General features: G+C 52.0%; 1 protein-coding gene and 1 pseudogene across 2 annotated transcripts in view; one reads left to right on the forward strand and one right to left on the reverse strand.

Moving 5' to 3' along the window:
- Positions 1-3,895: 3,895 nt before the first annotated feature.
- The window catches only part of TOR1AIP1 (torsin 1A interacting protein 1), a 28,710-nt gene continuing 12,572 nt past the window's right edge, over positions 3,896-20,033 (forward strand). Inside the window, exons 1-6 of one of the 2 annotated variants that reach the window (XM_056107310.1) lie at positions 3,896-4,637; positions 6,440-6,517; positions 10,224-10,283; positions 12,913-12,957; positions 17,301-17,339; positions 19,516-19,632. In XM_056107310.1, coding sequence (XP_055963285.1) covers positions 4,178-4,637; positions 6,440-6,517; positions 10,224-10,283; positions 12,913-12,957; positions 17,301-17,339; positions 19,516-19,632 — 799 coding nt within the window. In that variant the 5' untranslated portion in view covers positions 3,896-4,177. The remainder of the gene's footprint in view (positions 4,638-6,439; positions 6,518-10,223; positions 10,284-12,912; positions 12,958-17,300; positions 17,340-19,515; positions 19,633-20,033) is intronic. The other variant, XM_056107311.1, reaches the window with a different exon arrangement.
- On the reverse strand, positions 13,864-16,647 carry LOC130016613 (40S ribosomal protein S24-like; annotated as a pseudogene).

The raw sequence follows: 20,033 nt of genomic DNA on the forward strand, positions 1-20,033 counted from the left end.
GACGGGTACACAGAAGCTCAAGTATTTTTTGCAGTTCCCGTCACGTAAGCAGTGACCATGAATAGAACCTTCACCTCTGTTATCTGCCCTCTTTTGCCAGAAGGATTTGAGGACACTGTTAGGCGCTCTTTGATAACAGACCGATTTCCAGCACGTGTTATATTCCATGAGAAGACTATATATACTCAATTCACTTATTAAACATATTCTCGCCCGCGCAGCAAAGCCTGGCAAGCTACCCGTGACGTATTCAATATGCCAAACACAGTAACAGCAAGTCTCACAATTTGTTGTGAGATGTTACTGGTGCCCGCTAGAGCAAATTGAAGAACAATGGGAGGACAGTGCTACAGTGCTATATTCTGTGCCAAAATAAATGTTTAATTAAAAAAATTAGTAGGGGCCTGGAGCGATAGCACAGCGAGTAGGGCGTTTGCCTTGCACGCGGCCAATCCGGGTTCGATTCCCTGCATCCCATAGGGTCCCCTGAGTACCGCCAGGAGTAGTTCCTGAGTGCATGAGACAGGAGGAACCCCTGTGCATCGCCGGGTGTGACCCAAAAAGCAAAAATAAATAAATAAAAATGGTGTATTCTGTTGCTATCGTTTTAACATTTTTGTTTTGGGCTACAGCCAACGGTGCTCAGGAATCATTCCTGGTGGGCTTGGGGGGTCATATGTGGTGCTGAGGATTACAACTGATCAGCCGCCTGTCCAGCAAGCACCCTGCCCACTGTTCTATCACTTCAGCCCCTAACCCTTGTTTTGAGTCACTGATTTGCTTCAGACATCTCAAACTTCCACAGTAACATCTAAGGCCCTCATGCCTCTGCTGGGCTCAGGAGCCTGGCGATTCGCTTTCACCATTGTTTAGTCCCTACAAGGTGGTTGGAAACCGCAGAGAGCGGAGTAGCTGGTCTGACAGGTGTTTTGTATTTCGCCGCCGTTTGAGTTTGGTATTTGTGAGGTTGCTAGGTGTGGGAGCCGCTGAGAAATTAGGATTATGCATTATTACCTGCTCAAGGGGCGGGAGAAATCCTCCCATGGTCCAAATTGTTACCATACCTCTCCTATTTGAGGATCCTCAGGACCTATTTGAAAAGGCCATTCTGAGCCTTGCAGGCATTTTATTTTTTATTTGGAGGGGACACCTGGATTGAAGTTTTCTTCTTTTATTAAAGCGACACACTTATTTAATAATTAAAAACCATCTCATCTTCTCTGATCTTTAATGTCTATTGACCTTTTTTTATATTCCAATAATGTTATATAACCTCTTGTCCTTTTTTTTACAAGTGTGTATTCAAGTTTACCACCTATGCGGCCTGTGTTTTAAAGAGGCTCTTAAAATACACGTGAATTTAGGAGTAATATAAACGTTGTATATTAATGACTATTAGCTTCTTTAGTAATTGTTCTGTGTTATAGAAAGTAGAAAGTTTTATAAAACGGAAGTTAGGAATGAACACTTTTCAAAACTTTATCTGCTAAGTCCTCTGTTTCCAAATCATATTATTAAAAGGACCCCCAGGAAGTCCAGCAAGTAAGGTGTTAACCTTGCATTCATGCAGCCCACCGACTTCCACCCCAAATATCCTATAGGGTCTCTTGAGACCCGCTGACCCGCTGGGCTTGACCCTTACTCTTGATTAGGACCCGGGAGTTAGGGGCTGGAGCGATAGCACATTGGCGAGGGCATTTGCCTTGCATGCAGCTGACCCGGGTTCGATTCCAAGCATCCCATATGATCCCCTGAGCACCGCCAGGAGTGATTCCTGAGTGCAGAACCAGGAGTAAGCCCTGTGCATCGCCAGGTGTGACCCAAAAAAAGGCAAGAAAAAAAAAAGGACCTGGGAGTTAGCCCTGAGTATAGCCAGAAGCGGCCCCAAAATCTATTTTAAATTTTTATTATTTTGGTTTTGGGGCCACACCCGGCAATGCTCAGGGCTGACTCCTGGCTCTACACTCAGGAATTATTCCTGGCGGTGCTCTGGGGACCCAATGGGATGCTGTGGACTGAACCCGGGTCTGCTGAGAGCCAGGCAAATGCCTCACCCGCTCTACTGCTGCTCCAAACCCCTAATTTTATAGGATCCCCAGTTAAAAATAACAGTTCTGCCTTTATTATTATTTATGATATATTTTGATTCTGTTGAGATGGAAGCGGTCATAGAAGCCCTAGCCAATCAGGGCGTACAAACTCAATAAATACATCAGGATCCTTCGTGAGCTCTATTGCGGATTCACTACCAAGATCTCACCATTCTACAAAGAAGTAATCATCCATATCAAGAGAGGGGTTCGGCAGGGTGATACCATTTCACCAAAACTCTTCAGTGCCACCCTCGAGAACATCATGCGACGACTGGAATGGGAAAACATGGGAGTGAAGATAGATGGTCGGCAACTACACCACCTCCGCTTTGCTGATGACATCGTTCTAATAACACCAAACATCAACCAAGCGGCACAAATGCTGAACGACTTTGACCGTGAATGTGGAAAGGTCGGACTACAGCTGAATCTTGCGAAGACAATGTTTATGAGAAACAGCCTTGTTCCTGACGCTCCATTCGCTCTCAACGGAACCACCATCTCCGAATGCAACAGTTATATATACCTAGGTCGAGAAATCAACATGATGAATGACCTGGTACCTGAGTTGCGCAGGAAGAAGAGAGCGACTTGGAATGCCTTCAAGAGCATTGAAGAAATAACTAAAAGGACAAAGAACCTCCAGCTACGAGCACATCTCTTTGATTCCACTATTCTTCCTGCATTAACATATGCCTCAGAGACCTGGACCCTACGAAAACAGGATGAGAACACTATTCGGATCTCTCAAAGAGGAATCGAAAGAACTATGCTTGGAATATCACGATTCACTCAAATGAGAGATAGAATCCGGAGTTCTGATCTTCGTCAATGCTCAAGAATCAGGGACGCTGTCTCATTTGCCAAGACATCAAAAATCAGATGGGCTGGACACGTAATGAGGTTTACAGACAACCGCTGGACTAGAGCCATTACTGATTGGATTCCACGAGACATCAAAAGATCACGTGGACGCCCACCTATAAGATGGTCAGACTTCTTCGTCAAGACCCTAAATGATCGGTTTGAGGCTCTACATGTTCCTAAAACGAACAGATACCATTGGGCTACGCTAGCACGCAACCGGGATGAATGGAGACGTTACTGGCACCCGCTCGAATAAATCGATGAATAACGGGGATTAAGTGATTAAGTGATTGATATATTTTATATATATTTTTTTGCTTTTTGGGTCACACCCGGCAATGCACAGGGGTTCCTCCTGGCTCTGCGCTCAGGAATTACCCCTGGCGGTGCTCAGGGGACCATATGGGATCCTGGGAATCGAACCCGGGTTGGCTGCGTGCAAGGCAAACGCCCTACCCGCTGTGCTATTGCTCCAGCCCCTAGATTATTATATTTTATACTATTATTTTTTTGGCTTTTGGGGCCACACCCGGCGATGCACAGGGGTTCCTCCTGGCTCATCCGTTCAGGAATTACTCCTGGCGGTGCTCAGGGGCCCATATGGAATGCTGGGGGAATCGAACCGGGTCGGCCGCGTGCCAGGCCAACGCCCTCTCCGCTGTGCTATCGCCCCAGCCCCAATATATTTTATATTATTATTATAAATAATATATCTCGGCGAGGAGTGCATGCTGGGGAGGGGGGGTCGGACCCAGGGCCAGCGCGCAGCCTCCTCCAAGGATCCACCTGCATTCCTCCGGGCGGTGGGGGGGGGCGGGGGGAACTGCAACGCGAGAGGAGCTCGCTCCGCGCTCCCTGGCAGGTGCACAGCCGGGCAGCGGGCCCAGCAGGGGCGTGAGCGGCTCGGACCTTGCACGGGGGCGCGGCGTCGCCGGACCGCGCCGTCCTCCGCCCCCGGCGGCCGCGGGCCAGGAGGCGGGAGTGGCCGCGACAGCTGACCCGGCGCTGGCCCGGCCGCGCCCACAGCCCGCGGGACGCAGCGCGGGCCCAGATGCGCGCGGGCAGCGCGGCCGCGAGGACGCGGGCGGAGGCCTCCGGGGCTGCCGGCCGCCGCGCCGACCGCCGCGCGCCGCGCCCGACGCCCGCCAGCAGCGCAGCGAGCCCCGCGGGACGCGCCCGGGACCCCCAGCGCCGGCGACCCAAGTGCGTCAGCAGCGATGGCGGGCGAGGGGCGGTGGGCGGGGCCGGGGCCGGAAGCCCGGGGGGAGGTCCGCGTCGCCACGCCCCGACCTCCTCTGCGCCGCGCCGCCGCGCAGCCGGGCGCCGGCAGTGACGCACTTCCGGCCGCGCCGGCCTCCCCGGCGCCCCGCCCCGCCCGGCGGGAAGTGAGGTTCTCGGACGCGCCGCCGGAAGTGTACGGCGACGACGACGAGCCGCCGGGGGGCGGCGGGGATTGGCTTCCGGGCGGAACGCGAAGCCCGCGAGAAGAGTTCCGGGCCGAGGCCGCGCCGGAGCCAGTGCCCGAGAGCACCTATTACCTGCGCTCGCTGCGGAGCCCGCCGCGACCCCCGGAGCCCGCCGAGATGACGACGCGCCGGGTCACCCGCCGGCAGCAGCAGCAGCCGCTGACCTCGGCCCCGGCTCGCAGGGGGCTCCGGGACTCCCGCTTCTCCGACGGTGAGCGAGGCCGAGCGAGGGTCCCCGGGAAGGCGCCCCCCCCGCCCCCGCTTGGGGCCGAGCCTGGGGGGCTGCGGGCTCGGACCCCTCTGGCTTCCCCCCCATCGCCCAGCGCTTGCAGGGCACCCCCAGGGTCACGCGTGCTCGCGATCCCGCCTCCCCCCCCCCCAGCGTGGGCGGTGCGCGCCCAGTTTGCGAATGAATGAACTTGAAACCCCGCCCCCGCAATCGGGACCCCCCACCCCCCTCAAGAGGGCTAGACCCCCGCACCCCGCCTCCCGCATCCTCCCACGTGTCTGATAAAATCCCTCCACGGTCCTCTTTCTGGTCTGCGATGGCCTCAGGCAGCCACCGGGCGCCCCCTCCCCCCCAGCGCCCCCCACTGTGACATCGGGGTGGTCAGCGACCCCCACCCCCCACAGCAGGACAAGCGGGTCGTCGCTGGGGGGCTCTTGGTGGGGGTCGGCCTGGAGAGCAGGGTGAGGGGATGCCCCAGAGGGTGGGCCACGGAGCTGGGGGTCTTGCAGGCTGGGGCTGGGTGACACGTGGGACATTGTGTCAGTGGCTGAAACTGTTACTCATGTCGCTGTCCCATCTTTTATCTCATGAGAGGGTTAAACTACCGACGATCAGACATCCCAGGCTGCGCCTTTGAAGGACCCTAGTCCACCTTGGGGGGGCTGCAAGTGGCCTTGCCCTGGATAGGCGACAGATTTGTCACACCGATTTATTACACCTCATCTTCTCCATCCAGTACATTTGCATCAACTCAATGTTTCTGGTTGGATTCACTGCCACACCCATCAGCGTTCAGCCCTTACTCTTGTTTTTTATTTTATTTTTTTGCTTTTTGGGTCACACCCGGCAGAGCTCAGGGGTTACTCCTGGCTCTGCACTCAGGAATCACTCCTGGCAGTGCTCAAGGGGACCCTATGGGATGCTGGGGGTCGAACCCGGGTTGGCTGTGTGCCAGGCAAACGCCCTCCCCACTGTGCTATCGCTCCAGCCCCTCACCCCTGACTCTTGGATCTGCACTTAGGGGTCACTCCTAGTGGTCCCAGGGCACCCTATGGGGTACCAGGAATTAGAACCCTTATCTTCCACATGCAAGGAAAATGCCCTCCCCAGTAGACTATCCTCAGCTATAATAATTTTTTTTTCCTTTTGGGTCACACCCGGTGATGCTCAGGGATTCCTCCTGGCTTTGTACTCAGGAGTCATTCCTGGCAGTGCTTGGGGGACCCTATGGGATGCTGTGGATTAAACCCAGTTTGGCCACGTACAAGGCAAATGCCCTACCCGCTGTACTTTCGCTCCAGCCCCACAGCTAGAATTTTTAAGGAACAGGAAGGGGTTGCCTCTATTTTAGTGAACCTCTAAGGGGCTAACCGTGATTCACGCTGAGAGCTGCTTTCTTCCACATCGTCACCTTTTTTTTTCTCTTTGAGTCACACCTGGCAATGCACAGGGGTTACTCCTCACTCATGCACTCAGGAATTACACCTGGCAGTGCTCAGTGGAACATTGTGGGATGCTAGGAATTGAACCCGGGTCGGCCGCGTGCAAGGCAAATGCCCTCCCCGTTGTGCTATCGCTTCAGCCTCACACATCATCTCTTAAGAAGTGTCAATGTTGAGTAATAGATTTGCTCTTGAGGGTTCTAGCAGTGAAAGTCCTAAATTTCTTCCTAAATTTGCGTCTGAGGAAGTGAACTGTGATTCTGCTTATATACTGCTGTGAAAGTTTCTATTCTCTGCCTTCCCAATATGTTCTGAATTTGCACAATTTTTGTCATTCTTTAGAGGACGAGCCATCTCCACAACGTGCGTTAAGCCCAAGAGGCACAAGGAAAAGTATGAGGTCGCCCAAGGAGGTTCCGGGTAAGATCCATGAGTTTCTTCTGTTCATTTGCTGCCATTCTATATGTGCTTTTTGGGTTTTTGGTTTTTAAATATTGGGCCGCACCTATGATTCTAAGGGCTGACTCCTGGCTCTGTGCTCAGGAATTACTCCTGGCGCTGCTTGGGGAACCCGGTGCAATGTTGGGAATTAAACCTGGGTTGGCCACATGCAAGGCAAGCACCATCCCTGCTGTGCTATTATTCCAGCTCCTATATATACATACATGTATATAATATATGTATTTTTATGTGTTCACTGTGATAGTCTGATTCCTCAAAGCCCCACATCATACCCACATCACAGTTCCTGCATCTCATCCCAGTGGATGATCTTTGTCATTTACTTCTGGAATGCAGTGATCGCATCTAGGCCCGGGTTAAGGGAAGTGGGGCAGGGAGGACAGAGGGACAGGTCCCCGGGTAGCAGCCAGCGCGATGGCATAGTTCATACAACTGCAGGACAGAGATCCCACCCATCTTGGAGATGAGGAAACTGTGATTCTCAGTAGCTGTGGCACTTCCCAGGGAACACAGGAGACAGGTGACTGAGCTAAGCATCAGATGCAGGGTGGTCTTCTCCAAAACCCTTTCGTTTCCCCCCAGGACTGCACTGTTCTTGCCTCAGACTAGCCTGTCTGCGAAATCTGGAGAGGCAGAGGCCAGTGTCCTTCTGTCTTGAGGTTTCAGTGGGTATCACAGACCGCAAGGTCCAGCCGCGCTGTAATCTAGCCAGTGCCATCAAGTTTGTGATCAGACAGGTGGCTGACCCGTGGATGGATGGCTAGTGACAACCGATCTACTATACACATGGCTGGCGGAAGATGCCCAAAGGCTACCGAACAGTCGTGACAACGCCCTCTCCTATGCAGTGCCCTGGGTGAAGGAAACTTATCTGCATGTCCATGTCATTTTCTGGGTGCTGACACATTTACAGTGAGGCAGGGCGAATCACATACATCGAGGCCCAAGGTCCGAGACGGCTGGTGACACAACCAAAATCCAATGGTTTGTGCCTGCTCTCGTCGGTGAGCAGACAGGCTGAATACGAACCCCCCCCCCCCCCCCATGCTCCAGATCGTCTACCATAGAGCAGTTCTAGAATGTTCTATAGAAGCATTTTCTCAACTGGGGCCATATGGTCCTCTGTGCATCTCTGGGAGAGTTGAAGGGGGTTAATCTGAAGTTTTTACGTTGGTAGGGGGCACAGGAGGGAAACAGGGCTAGATGGGGTTCAAGGCTGGGAAAATGTTGAAAAATTAAGAAACAGCGGCCTGTAGGGTGGTGCACTTCTTACATCATTTTACTCAAACTCTGTGATTTTTTTTTGTTTTGTTTTGTTTTTGGGTCATACCCAGCGATGCTCAGGAATTACTCCTGGCAGTGCTTGGGGTACCCTATGGGATGCTGGGGATCGAACCTGGGCCAGCCGTGTGCAAGGCAAAACACCCTCCCTGCTGGACTGTTGCTCCAGCCCCTCCATGATTGTCATAAATCGCCTCTTCCACATTTACAATGCGGTAACTCTCTGCGTCTCCAGGTTAAATATACTGTGAACAAAACTTGGCAGCCAGGACTTTCCCGAACAGTCTGGACAATTCGATTTTAGTATCTGCTACTCAGAGAAGCATTCGATTGGTTTGTCGTTGGCCGTGCCAGGGATCAAACTTGGGGCCTCACCAGATGAGTCGTTATCCTGCTACTGGACATCTCTGGCTGGCTTCTGGGTATTGAGCGGCCTTTCAACTGTGGCCCATTTCCCTGGTACAAGGATGCAACTCTTTTAGCTTTGAAACGGGGACCCAAAACCATCTCAAAGGGAGATACTCTTTCTGTTTGTTTTGGGGCCTTATCCATCAATGCTCAGGGCTTCCTCCTGGCTCTAACACTCAGGGATCACTCTGGCGGTGCTCGGAGGACCCTATGGGATGCTGGGGATCGAACCCAGGTCGGCTGCGTGCCTAGGAAAACGCCCTCCCGGCTGTGCTATATCCGGCCCCAGGATATGCTGTTTATAGGGCCGCATTTTTGCCTTTTGGATGGGACTAGGAAAACTCAGCTAGTATTTCCTAGGACTGGCATCTTAGGTTCGACACCTGCCCACAGATCAGTGTGGGTCCGTGGGTGTAGAAAACTTAAAGACAGCTGGTCTCCGACTGTGGTTCTAACTGCCTGTTCCTGCTATGTACAGCAGTGGGACACTTGCCTTGCAATGTCCAGCCTGGGTTTGGTCCCCAGCATCCCATAGGGTCTCCAGAGCCTTATCAGGGGTGATTCCTGGTCAGTCTGTTTTTGTTTTTGTTTTGTTTTTTTTTTGGGGGGGGGGTCACACCCAGTAAAGCTCAGTGCTGACTCCTGGCTCTATACTCAGGAATTACTCCTGGCAGTGCTCGGGGGACTCTGTGGGATGACAGGGATTGAACCTGGGTCGGCTACGTGCAAGGCAAACGCCCTCTCCACTATACTTCTTTTTTTTTTTTCTCTTTTTGCTTTTTGGGTCCCACCTGGCGATGCTCAGGGGTTCCTCCTGGCTTTGCACTCAGGAATCACTCCTGGCAGTGATCAGGGAACCATATGGGATGTGGGAATCGAACTCGGGTCGTCCGCGTACAAGGCAAATGCCCTACCCGCTGTGCTATCACTCCAGCCCCTCTCCACTATACTATTGCTCTTGCCCATAAACACAGTCTGAAGTAAGCCCTGAGCACAGCCAGGCGTGACCCCAAACCAGGTATCTCTAGAGAATATATAACAAAGCTTCTAACATGAAAAGATGGGGCCTGGGATAGTCTGAGATTAAGTGAGAGGTTTTCATTTACCCTGTAAAGGGACAGAGCATAGAAAAAATTTTTTTTTCCTTAAGGAAGGTGAGTAAGAATGGGAGTAGTGATGAGTAATCGGGTGCCTTCATTAGTCAACCTAGGGGTTGATTTAAGACTTCAGTTGGGGCCTGGAGCGATAGCACAACTGGTAGGGCGTTTGCCTTGCCTGTGGCCCACCCGGGTTCAATTCCCAGCATCCCATATGGTCCGCTGAGCACCGCCAGGGATAATTCCTGAGTGCAGAGCCAGGAGTGACCCCTGTGCATCCCCGGGTGTGACCCAAAAAGCAAAAAAAACAAAACACTACAGTTGGGAGTTCTCAATAACCAATGCTAAACTCAAGCACCAACTCCAATTCTTTTCATTGTTGTCTTTTTTGTTTCAGGGCCATACTAGGACTGACTCCTGGCACTGCATTCAATAATCACTCCTTCCAGTGCTCAGGGGACCCTATGGGGTGCCAGGAATCGAACCCGGGTTGGCCGCATGCAAGGCAAATGCCCTCCCCACTGTACTATCGCTCCAGCCCAATGGACTTTAATTCTCTCTCAGACTCCTTGGGCTGACAGACCCAGGTAGAATTGCTGCCCTCGTTCCAGTTGTGCGGGCGACCTTCTGTTCAGGCCTTTTGGGTCTCTGTGTGACTCCAGGGGTTTGTAAACTATCCCCTCACTCATGCCCATCCGAACTGAGCACTGCCAGTTTGAGTCTTCCGACGTGTGAGGTTAAAACTTTTTTGTCTTGATCTGCATAGTAAATGAACCCGTTTGACGTCGTATCCTTTCAATTTAATTGATTGTGTTAACTGTGTGTGTGTGTGTGTGTGTTTTGTGTATTTTTTAAGACTCTTTTTTCTTTCTATATAGTTTTGATTGACGATCCCATCTCTGAGCTCCGAAGACCCCCGCTAAGGAGTCCGAGACTTGGTAAGAGGTTGTTTCTGTCTATTGGTTGGACATTGCAGGAAAGAGTCTTAGTGGTAATCCACGTGCTCACATGGTCCCAGGGTCGCAGGATACGCCCACAGGGACAGTCCCCGCACGTCCCTGCCTTTGCCCCGTCACACACTCCCCATCCTTTCTCGGGTCTTCTTTCCCAGAGAGAGTCATAATGCTAGAAAGGAATTCATGGCGGGGCTGGAGCGATAGCACAGCGGGGAGGGCGTTTGCCTGGCACGCGGCCGACCTGGGTTTGATTCCCAGCATCCCATAGGGTCCCCTGAGCATAGAGCTAGGAGTCAGCCCTGAGAATCGCCAGGTGGGACCCAAAAAGCAATCAATCAATCAATCAATAAAGAGTGATGAACCAGGGACTTGGGCAATATCACAGCAGATAGAGCATTGGCCTTGCATGCAGCCGACCTGGGTTCGATTCCCGGCATCCCCTAGGGTCCCCTGAGCACCGCCAGGAGTGATTCCTGAGTGCAGAGCTGGGAGTCAGCCCTGAGCATCGCCAGGTGAGACCTAAAAAGAAAAAGAAAAAAAAAAAAGAAATTCATGAGGGCTGAGAGATGGTGCGGCAGACAGGCCGTTGTCCTGTCTCCGGGTTCTGTCTCTGTCAGTCCACTCGTCCCCTGGTCCCTGCCAAGAGTGAGCCCTGGGCACATCTGGCTCCCAGACAACACAAAAATCCAAATTCATGGTCCTTTTCTCCGTTTCTAACACAAAATTGGAGCTGATACTCTTTTTGACCTGGTTTATATTTACTTGGCCTGTGTGCCTTCCTGCAGAAAGGACTTTGTCCCTTTTCTGCTCTTTTTAAAATTCTTTAAATTCTTTTTGGCTTTTTGGGTCATACTCGGCGATGCTCAGGGCTGACTCCTGGCTCTACACTCAGGAATTGCTCCTGGCAGTGCTCGGGGAACCATATGGGATGCTGGGGACCAAACCTGGATCGGCCTCGTGCAAGGCAAACGCCCTCCCCGCTGTGCTGTCGCTCCAGCCGCTAAAGTTCTTTTTTTTTTTTTTTTTTTTGGTCAGGGCACATTTTTTAATTCTTCAGCAGTATTATATTAATTAAATATTCACAACTGATGTTTGTTAGCTCAGAGGCATAATAATATTTCCCTTCAATTCCTTTTTTTTCCCTTTTTTTTGGGTACTCCTGCCTTAAGGATTAACACTGATATGGTCACAAAATGATACCAGAGTTGTTCTGTGCTCTGACTCTGACTTAATTCTGGGTCCGAGGTCCCACCAGGAAGCTTTAACCTGGCAGCCGAAGAGGCAGCTGACTGGTCTTCCCGTTAGGTTTTCGTTCCTCATTCTCTTTCAGAAAGAGTCACGTGGGGGCCAGAGAGGTGGTTCAGTGGTCTGAGTCCAGCTTGCTCGCAGAAAGGACCAGGGTCGATTCCAACACTGTGTGGTTCCTTGAGCCCCCCCCAGGAGCGACCACCCTGGGCACTGCTTGGTCAGCCTCTAGCTTCAAAATGAAAAAGAAGGGGCTGGAGCGATAGCACAGCGGGAAGGGCATTTGCCTTGCACACGGCTGACCCAGGTTCGATTCCCAGCATCCCACATGGTCCCCCGAGCACCGCCAGGAGTAATTCCTGAGTGCATGAGTCAGGAGTAATCCCTGTGCATCGCTGGGTGTGACCCAAAGAGAAAAAAAAATGACAAAGAAAAGAGTCATATTCAAATGTGTGGGCCCAGCCTGGGACATACCTCAGTAGGACTTTCTCAGCAGAGGTGATGCCCTGGGTTCAGGCCGCAACTGTGCAAAAAACTCAGATTAGACACCCGCCCTCCCCCACTCCCCTGAATCTTTTTTTACTTTTGTAATTTCTTTTATTAAATTTTTTTTTCTTTTTGGGTCACACCCAGTGGTGCACAGGGGTTCCTCCTGGCTCTGCACTCAGGAATTACCCCTGGCAGTGCTCAGGGGACCCTATGGGATGCTGGGAATCGAACCCGGGTCGGCCGCATGCAAGGCAAACGCCCTACCTGCTGTGCTCTCTCTTCAGCCCCTAAATTAAAATTTTTTTTATTATTATTATTTTTTTTTATTTCCGTGAGATACAGTTATAAAGCTCTCCTGTTTGAGTTCCTGTCATACAATGATCAATCACCCAACCTCCGCCCCTGCACATCTTCCACCACCAGGGTCCCCAATTCACCCCTCCCCCCTGCCTCTATGGCAGACAATGCCCCCCATACCCTCTTTTGTGTTGCTTGTTATGAATAGCGTAAAATGATCTCTGGCAGCGCTCTCCTGGAATTCTAAAATTTTAGATGGTCAGGGTCTGGAGAAATGGTTTGGAGATTCTTTTGTGTCTCTGGATCATGGCTATTAAGGAGTTTAAGTAGGGCGAGACCTCCAGGGTCCCTTGGAATGAGGAGATGAGAAGGACCGACCCGTTCCCTATCCCTTGGGGCCTGGAGTTTGCTGTCACTGAACCGCATAACTCCCCTGACTCTTGACCAACTCTTGGTTCTAGGCCCTTTCAAGCAGCCCTAGGATAAAGATCTGGTTCTGGGCTTGACGTGGCCTCGGGGCCGAGAACCAGGCGATGCATTTCCTTGTTCTGGCTAATCTCCTTCCTGTCTCTCTTTACAGGTTCGCCTTTCAAACCAAACGGAAATTCTAACCCCAGTGAACTAGGTTTGTGGATTATTTGTGGATTATTTCTTCTTCCTGCTTTCCTTCGAGAATGCCACTTCTTGCTGGCATCCCAAGCTCACCTCTGGTCTCTGGCCGAAGGAAATGTGACAGTTTCATGATTTCTTTTTTTTCTGGGTCACACCCGGCGAGGCGGTGCTCAGGGGACCTTATGGGATGCTGGGAATCGAACCTGGGTCGGCTGCGTGCCAGGCAAATGCCTTACCCGCTGTGCTATCTCTCCAGCCCCAACAGTTTCATGATTTCAAGCTGCCAGGACACAGGTCACTGCGGCCAGGGACTGTCCCGAGCGAGCGCCGGGGTTTCTGCCGTCTAAAAAATCAGGCCCTTCCCTGTCTTACCGTTTCCGTTCACGGCAGCGGGCCTGTTGCACATTGTTTTGATTGATTTGGATTTGGAGTGTGACTCTGTTAAACAGAGTCACGCCAGAGAGAAAAAGGAGACGCCAAATTAGCTCTGAAGGTTTCCCTTCGCTTAGAAAGTGAGTTTGAGGGAATGTGCCATCGTACAGCGGGGCGGGCGTTGGCCTTGCATGTGGCCGACCCGGGTTCGATTCCCGGCATCCCATAGAGTCCCCTGAGAACCGCCAGAAGTGATTTCTGAGTGCAAAGCCAGGAATAACCCCTGTGCATCGCTGGGTATGACCCCCCTCCCAAAAAAAAAAATTGAAAATGAGTTTGAGGGAATAGTACAGCGGGTAGGGTGTTAGCCTTGTACTTGGCCGATCCGGGTTCGATTCCCAGCATCCCATAGGATCCCCCCAGCACTGCCAGGAGTAATATTCCTGAGTGCCGCCCCAGGAGTGACCCTGGAGCATTGCCGGGTGTGACCCAAAAAGCCAAAAGTGAATTTGCGATGTTTGTCACCATTTGCCCTTCGCTCTGGGTCTCAGACTGGTCTGAATTCTTCTTCGTGTTTCACCGTGTGGAGGGCACAGGTGTGGTAAGGTCTGTGGCTGGCTGTGAGCCAGCGGCTGTGGTGAGACCTAGTTTGGGGCCAGGGTCCTTTTCTAAATTTGGAGATGAGTCGAAAGAGGGAAGCTTCTCTTGTCAGTCTACACAGCTGCCACTTCGCCTGCGACAGGCTTCTATCCCTTCCTCAGGCTTCTGGCTCTAGACTTGGGATTCCAAACATCTGAGCTCTGAACTGAACCTTGCAATTCGCGGCTTACCCCACCATTGACCTTGTTGAGAAACTTCATGGGATCGAACCCGGGTTAGCCATGTGCAAGGCAAACGCCCTCCCTGCTGTACTATCGCTCCAGCCCCTGCCTGTCACTGTTTTTTGTTTGTTTGTTTGTTTTTTGCTTTTTGGGTCACACCTGGCGATGCACAGAGGTTGCTCCTGGCTCTTCACTCAGGAATTACTCCTGGTGGTGCTCGGGGGACCCTATGGGATGCTGGGAATTGAACATTGAACCCAGGTCAGCCACATGCAAGGCGGACGCCCTCCCCGTTGTGCTATCGCTCCAGCCCTGTTTTTATTTTGTTTTAATTCACGGTCTTGGTCCTCCCGTTGTTCATCGATTTGCTCGAGCGGACCCAGTAACGTCTCCATTGTGACACTTGTTACTGTGTTTTAATTAAAAATTATTAATCATGAAAAAAATCTGCACAATCACCAGAATCTGCAGAATCTTTTTTTTTTTTTTGCTTTTTGGGTCACACCCAGCGGCAATGCACAGGGGTTCCTCCTGGCTCTGCGCTCAGGAATTACCCCTGGCGGTGCTCAGGGGACCATATGGGATGCTGGGAATCGAACCCGGGTCGGCCGCGTGCAAGGCCAACGCCCTCCCCGCTGTGCTATCACTCCAGCCCTCTGCAGAATCTTTTTACTCCTTCTGTTCTTCAGTCTCCAGCTCACTTTTTTGCCAGCGCCAACGTTGGCCTTGGCGGCCCCCCTGACTTCCTTCATTCTGTTCTTCCGTTCTTTTCTCTGTTGGCGTGAGGTCTTTTTCTTCTCATACAGGCCAGGTCTTGCCAGTCTGTGTTTGGGCTCATTTTTCTTCGCATGATCCAAAAGAATCGTAAATCATGCCAAAGCCCGTTGTCTTGCCGCCACCGAAATGGGTTCTGAAGCCAGACACGAAAATGACATCTGGAGTGGTCTTGCACATTTTTGGCAAGTTTCTCTCGGATTTCTGTCTTGGGTACCGTGGCCTTCGCAGGGTGAAGGACATCGATGACCATCTGCTTGCGCTGGAGCAGTTGGTTGGTCGTGAACTTCCTGGTGCGGATGGTGACTGTGTCGTTCGTGATGGCGGCACGGCTGCAGGAGGCCAGGGAGGAAGCTGCCTGTCACTCTTTTTTTTTTTTTTTGGTGTCACAGCCGGCGATGCTCAGGGGTTCCTCCTGGCTCTGCACTCAGGAGTCACTCCGGGCGGTGCTCGGGGGACCCTAGGGGATGCTGGGAATCGAACCTGAGTCGGCCGCGTGCAAGGCAAACGCCCTCCCCACTGTGCTATTGCTCCAGCCCTGCGTGTCACTCTTGAGCCTAGCATTATTCTAATCTGGTTCCATTGTGGCAATAGCGGCCGTTTTTCAACGGTGTCGTTCATACCTTTTGAAAGAGTTTTGCTCTCTTGCTCGCTCGCTCTCTCTCGGATACACACACACACACACACACACACACACACACACGTCACACACACACACACGTTTGGAAGACAAATTCAAACCAATAAAGGCAAAGGGCGGAATGCATCTCATTCCCATGGCTTCCCCTTTTCTGTTTACTCAGCACTATTTGGGCCTCTTGTGCAATGTTGGAATGGGCCTTCCTTTATTTTTTTAAAAAAAAAAAGGAAATTCAGAAAAGCTACTGTCCTCCACACCAAGACTCAGGCCCCTCACCCCAGTTTCCTGCCTCGAGAAGCCACGGGTGTGTGACCCTGCTGGAATGAGGAAACTTTCTTTTTCTCTGTTTTTTCTTTTCCTTTTTTTTTGCGGGTGCGTTTCATTTTTGCATCACTTCCGGCAACGCCCAGGGAGAACTTATAACTGGGTGCCGGGGGACCGTTTGGTGCCGGGACCGAATCCGGGGTTCCCACATGCACGTACCACGTGCCCGCCAGTGGTGCCGCCTCTCACAGGCACAAGCAGGCAGGCGACTTCCTTCTGGGCTGCAGCAATGCGTTTGAGAACCGTCTTGCCAGCTGGGCGTGGTAGGACTTTCGGGCGGAGTGGAGGGGCGCCTGGCAAGTTGGGGTGGGGTGAGACCAGAGTAAACCCTGCAGGATGGGGGCGTCCTGATTTTCAGTTTTGTTTTGTTTTGCTTTTTGGACCACACCCGGTGACACTCAGGGCTGACTCCTGCCTCATGCACTCAGGGATCACTCCTGGCGGTGCTCAGGGGACCCTATGGGATGCCGGGGATCGAACCCGGGTCGGCCACGTGCAAGGCAAATGCCCTACCCAATTATATTATCACTTCGATCCCTTGATTTTTATTTGTTTTTATTTTATTTTATTTTATTTTATTTTTGCTTTTTGTGTCATATCTGGCTTTTCACAGGGGTCCCTCCAGGCTCATGCACTCAGGAATTACTCCTGGTGGTGCTCAGGGGACCATATGGGATGCTGGGAATCGAACCTGGGCCAGCCGGGTGCAAGGCAAACGCCCTCCCCGCTGTGCTGTCGCTCCAGCCCCAAAGGTGGTGGGGGCGGGCGTCATGTTTTCTACAAACTCAGCTTCTCTGCGAGGGCAGACAGGCCCATGATGGTTTGTCTCTCTGACTCAAGTCCGTGTCTGACTTCCTGGTGGAATAATCTAGAACAGTGTCGCCTAGAGAGGGAGTTCTGGGACATTGGGGTGGGGGTGAGGGGGGATGAGGTGTGGGCTTGGAGGACAGTTGGGGGCTGCTTTCTTGGAAGGTGGACTTCTGGGGGGCGCCCAGTGCTGTGTATCTTCTGAAAAGGGTGTGGTAAACCACACTAGTTTTGAGGCCACGAAAGTTTCGGGGCCTTCTCTGCTCTAGAAGGAAGTAGTGATTTTGCTCATGATAGCGGGGGGGGAGGGGAGCATCTTTTTTGGAAACTTTATTATTATTATTTAATCATCATGAAATACACAGTTCCAGAGTTGTTCATGGTTTGGTTTCAGTCATGTAATGTTCCAACATCCGTCAGTTCACCAGTGCGCATGCCCCAATGCCAGTGTCCTGTTCCCTCCTGTCCCTGCCCCTGCCTCTGTGACAGGCACTTTTTTTTCCTCTCTCTCTCTCTTTCTCCCTCCCTCCCTCTTTCTCCCTCGCTCTCTCTCTCCTCTTCTTGACTCCAGTGCATTCCCTTTTGCCGTGCATAATGTGTGTGTGTTTAACGTTCTAGAAGCCGCCAGCGCCCAGCAGGGGCCCAGTTCTCCTGAAGGTACTTTTCTCTGAAAAAGCGCGCGGGGTATTTTGGGGTTCAGGGGCGCGGGGAAAGATGGGTGCCCCGAGTGGAAATCAGTACCCCTTGCCTCAGACAAAATCGGCTTCTGCAAACCCCCGCATGGATGGGTACGTGCAGGCCCAAGCAGGAAGGGGTCCCCTCACCCTGGTCCCCAGCGCCTGGCCTTGGTCAGTGGTGCTTAGTCCAGCAAAGGCTCAGTGTCACTGATGCCGACCTTTGATTGTGGCATTAAAATTGTTCCTTTTTGATAAAGAATATTTTTTGCTTTACCTTAGCAGTGATACAAAAATGTGGAATGTGGGACCAGAGCGATAGCACAGCGGGGAGGGCGTTTTCCTGGCACGCCGCTGACCCGGGTTCGATCCCCGGCATCCCATAGAGTCCCCTGTGCACTGCCGGGAGTGATTCCTGAGGTCAGAGCTGGGAGTCAGCTGTGAGCACCACCAGGAGTGATCCAAAAGACCAAAATAATAATAATAATAATAATAATAATAATAATAAATAAATAATAAGAGTCACAGGACTAGACAGATAGTTCCACAGGAAGGGTGTTTGCTTTGCATGCAGCTGACCGGGGTTTGATCCCATAGGGTCCCCCGAGCACCGCCAGGAGTGATTCCTGAGTGCAGAGCCAGGATTAACCCCTGAGCATCACCGGGTTGGTCCAGAAGAGCTCCCCTAAAAAAAATTTATTGCCATTTTATGGGGTTTTTTTGTAATAGTGAAAAATAAAGCAGTGTTCTGCCCACTTTTCCGCAACTAGTGGGCTTGATGCAGTACAATCTCATCATTTGTTAGTTCTTGAAATCTGGACCCCTGAATTTGGCATTTTTCAGGGCCGACGTTGCTCTCTCGCTGCTTCAGTTTTAGTAAACGTGTGAACCAGGAAGCACAAATTTTGTCTATTTTTTTAAAATTTTTATTTTATTTATTTTTGCTTTTTGGGTCACACCGGGCAATGCACAGGGGTTCCTCCTGGCTCTGCGCTCAGGAATTACCCCTGGCGGTGCTCAGGGGACCCTATGGGATGCTGGGAATCGAACCCGGGTCGGCCGCGTGCAAGGCAAACGCCCTACCTGCTGTGCTATTGCTCCAGCCCCGATTTTTGTCCATTTTTAACCTCTCCGTCATCCTAGATTAGTCCCGTCATAGAGGAAAGGGGCGAGCGTCAAGTGTTGTGAGCACACGCGCCCTGGCTGGTCCACAAGGCCGTAGCCGGGTCAGTCTGAACACGCTGTGTGTATCTCCTCCCGCCCGTCACGGGAACCTCTCCACCCTCTCACTCTCCCTTAAAGCCTGAGAACATTCTAGAATTTGCTTTGGGATACAGTTATGTGCTTTGGAGGTAGATCAATGAGTTCAATTTGAAGTTTGCTGAGAGTCACGTGATTCAAAATAGGAAGCTTAGCAAGGAAGTCACAGTTCTGGGTCTCACTTTTATTTTTATTTTTTGCTTATTGGGTCCCACCTGGTGATGCTCAGGGCTGACTCCTGGCTCTGCACTCAAGGAATCACTCCTGGCAGTGCTCAGGGGACCCTCTGGGATGCCGGGAATTGAACCCGGGTTGGCCACATGCAAGGCAAACGCCCTTCCTGTTGTGCTATCGCTCCGGCCCCTGGTTCTTACTTTTAAATTTTTTTCGATTTATTTGCTCGAGCGGGCCCAGTAACGTCTCCATTGGAGACTTTGTTGTTACTGTGTCTGGCATATCGAATACTCTCGGTAGCTTGCCGGGCTCTCCGAGGGGGGCGGAGGAATCGAACTCGGGTCGGCCATGTTGGCCGCTTGTAAGGCGAACGCCCTACCCGCTGTGCTATCGCTCCAGCCCCGATTTATTTACATTTTTTTTTAATTACCGTGAATGACGTATCCCAGAGTTACTTGCAGTGACGTTCCAGGCGTGCAGTGTCCCCAAGCTCATCCCTCCACCCATGTCCCCTTGCCTCTGCCCATGTCCCAGTGTCACTCCCACCCCCTCCTGACCCCTAAGTCAAACACTTTTTTTTTTCCTTTTTCTGTTTTGCTTCACTCTCATTTTTTTGGAGACAGTTTCATTGTCCTGCCAAGTCACCTCATTTGGGTTTGGGTATTAGATTGGGTGTCCAGATGTTCAAGGCCAGCCGTGCCCACCTGTTCTTTGCTTCTTTGCAGGCGACGAGGAGGAGGAGGAGGAGGAAGAGGCTGAGGAGGAGGAGGAAGAACCGGAAAGCTCCGACAGTGAGGCCTCGTCACCCCAGCTCCGTTCAAGGGAGGCTCTGGAATCTGCAGGTAACCAGGCGGAGACCCCAGGACCTTGGCATGAGCTGCCCCTTAGCTCATAGAGATGGGGGTTTGTGTGCTTGTATTCTGAAGAACGACTTAAAGGGGACAGAGAAAGGGTGAGGCACGTGCCCTGCACGCTGCTGACCCCAGTTCAGTCCCTGCCACCGTGTGGTCCCCTGAGCACCACCAGAAGTGATCACTGAGGGGCAAGAGCGATAGCACAGCGTGGAGGTTGTTAGTCTTGCACCCAGCCGTCCCAAGTTTGATCCCCGGCATCCCATAGGGGCCCCCCGAGCACTGCCAGGAGGGATCCTTGAGTGCAGAGCCAGGAGTCAGCCCTGAGCACTGTAGGGTGTGGCCCAAAAACAAACCAAAAAAGTGCTTGGCTCATAGTATACACTCACTTA

The sequence above is a fragment of the Sorex fumeus genome, unplaced genomic scaffold (genome assembly GCF_029834395.1).
Source record: "Sorex fumeus unplaced genomic scaffold, SorFum_2.1 ptg000161l, whole genome shotgun sequence".
NCBI lineage: Eukaryota > Metazoa > Chordata > Mammalia > Eulipotyphla > Soricidae > Sorex > Sorex fumeus.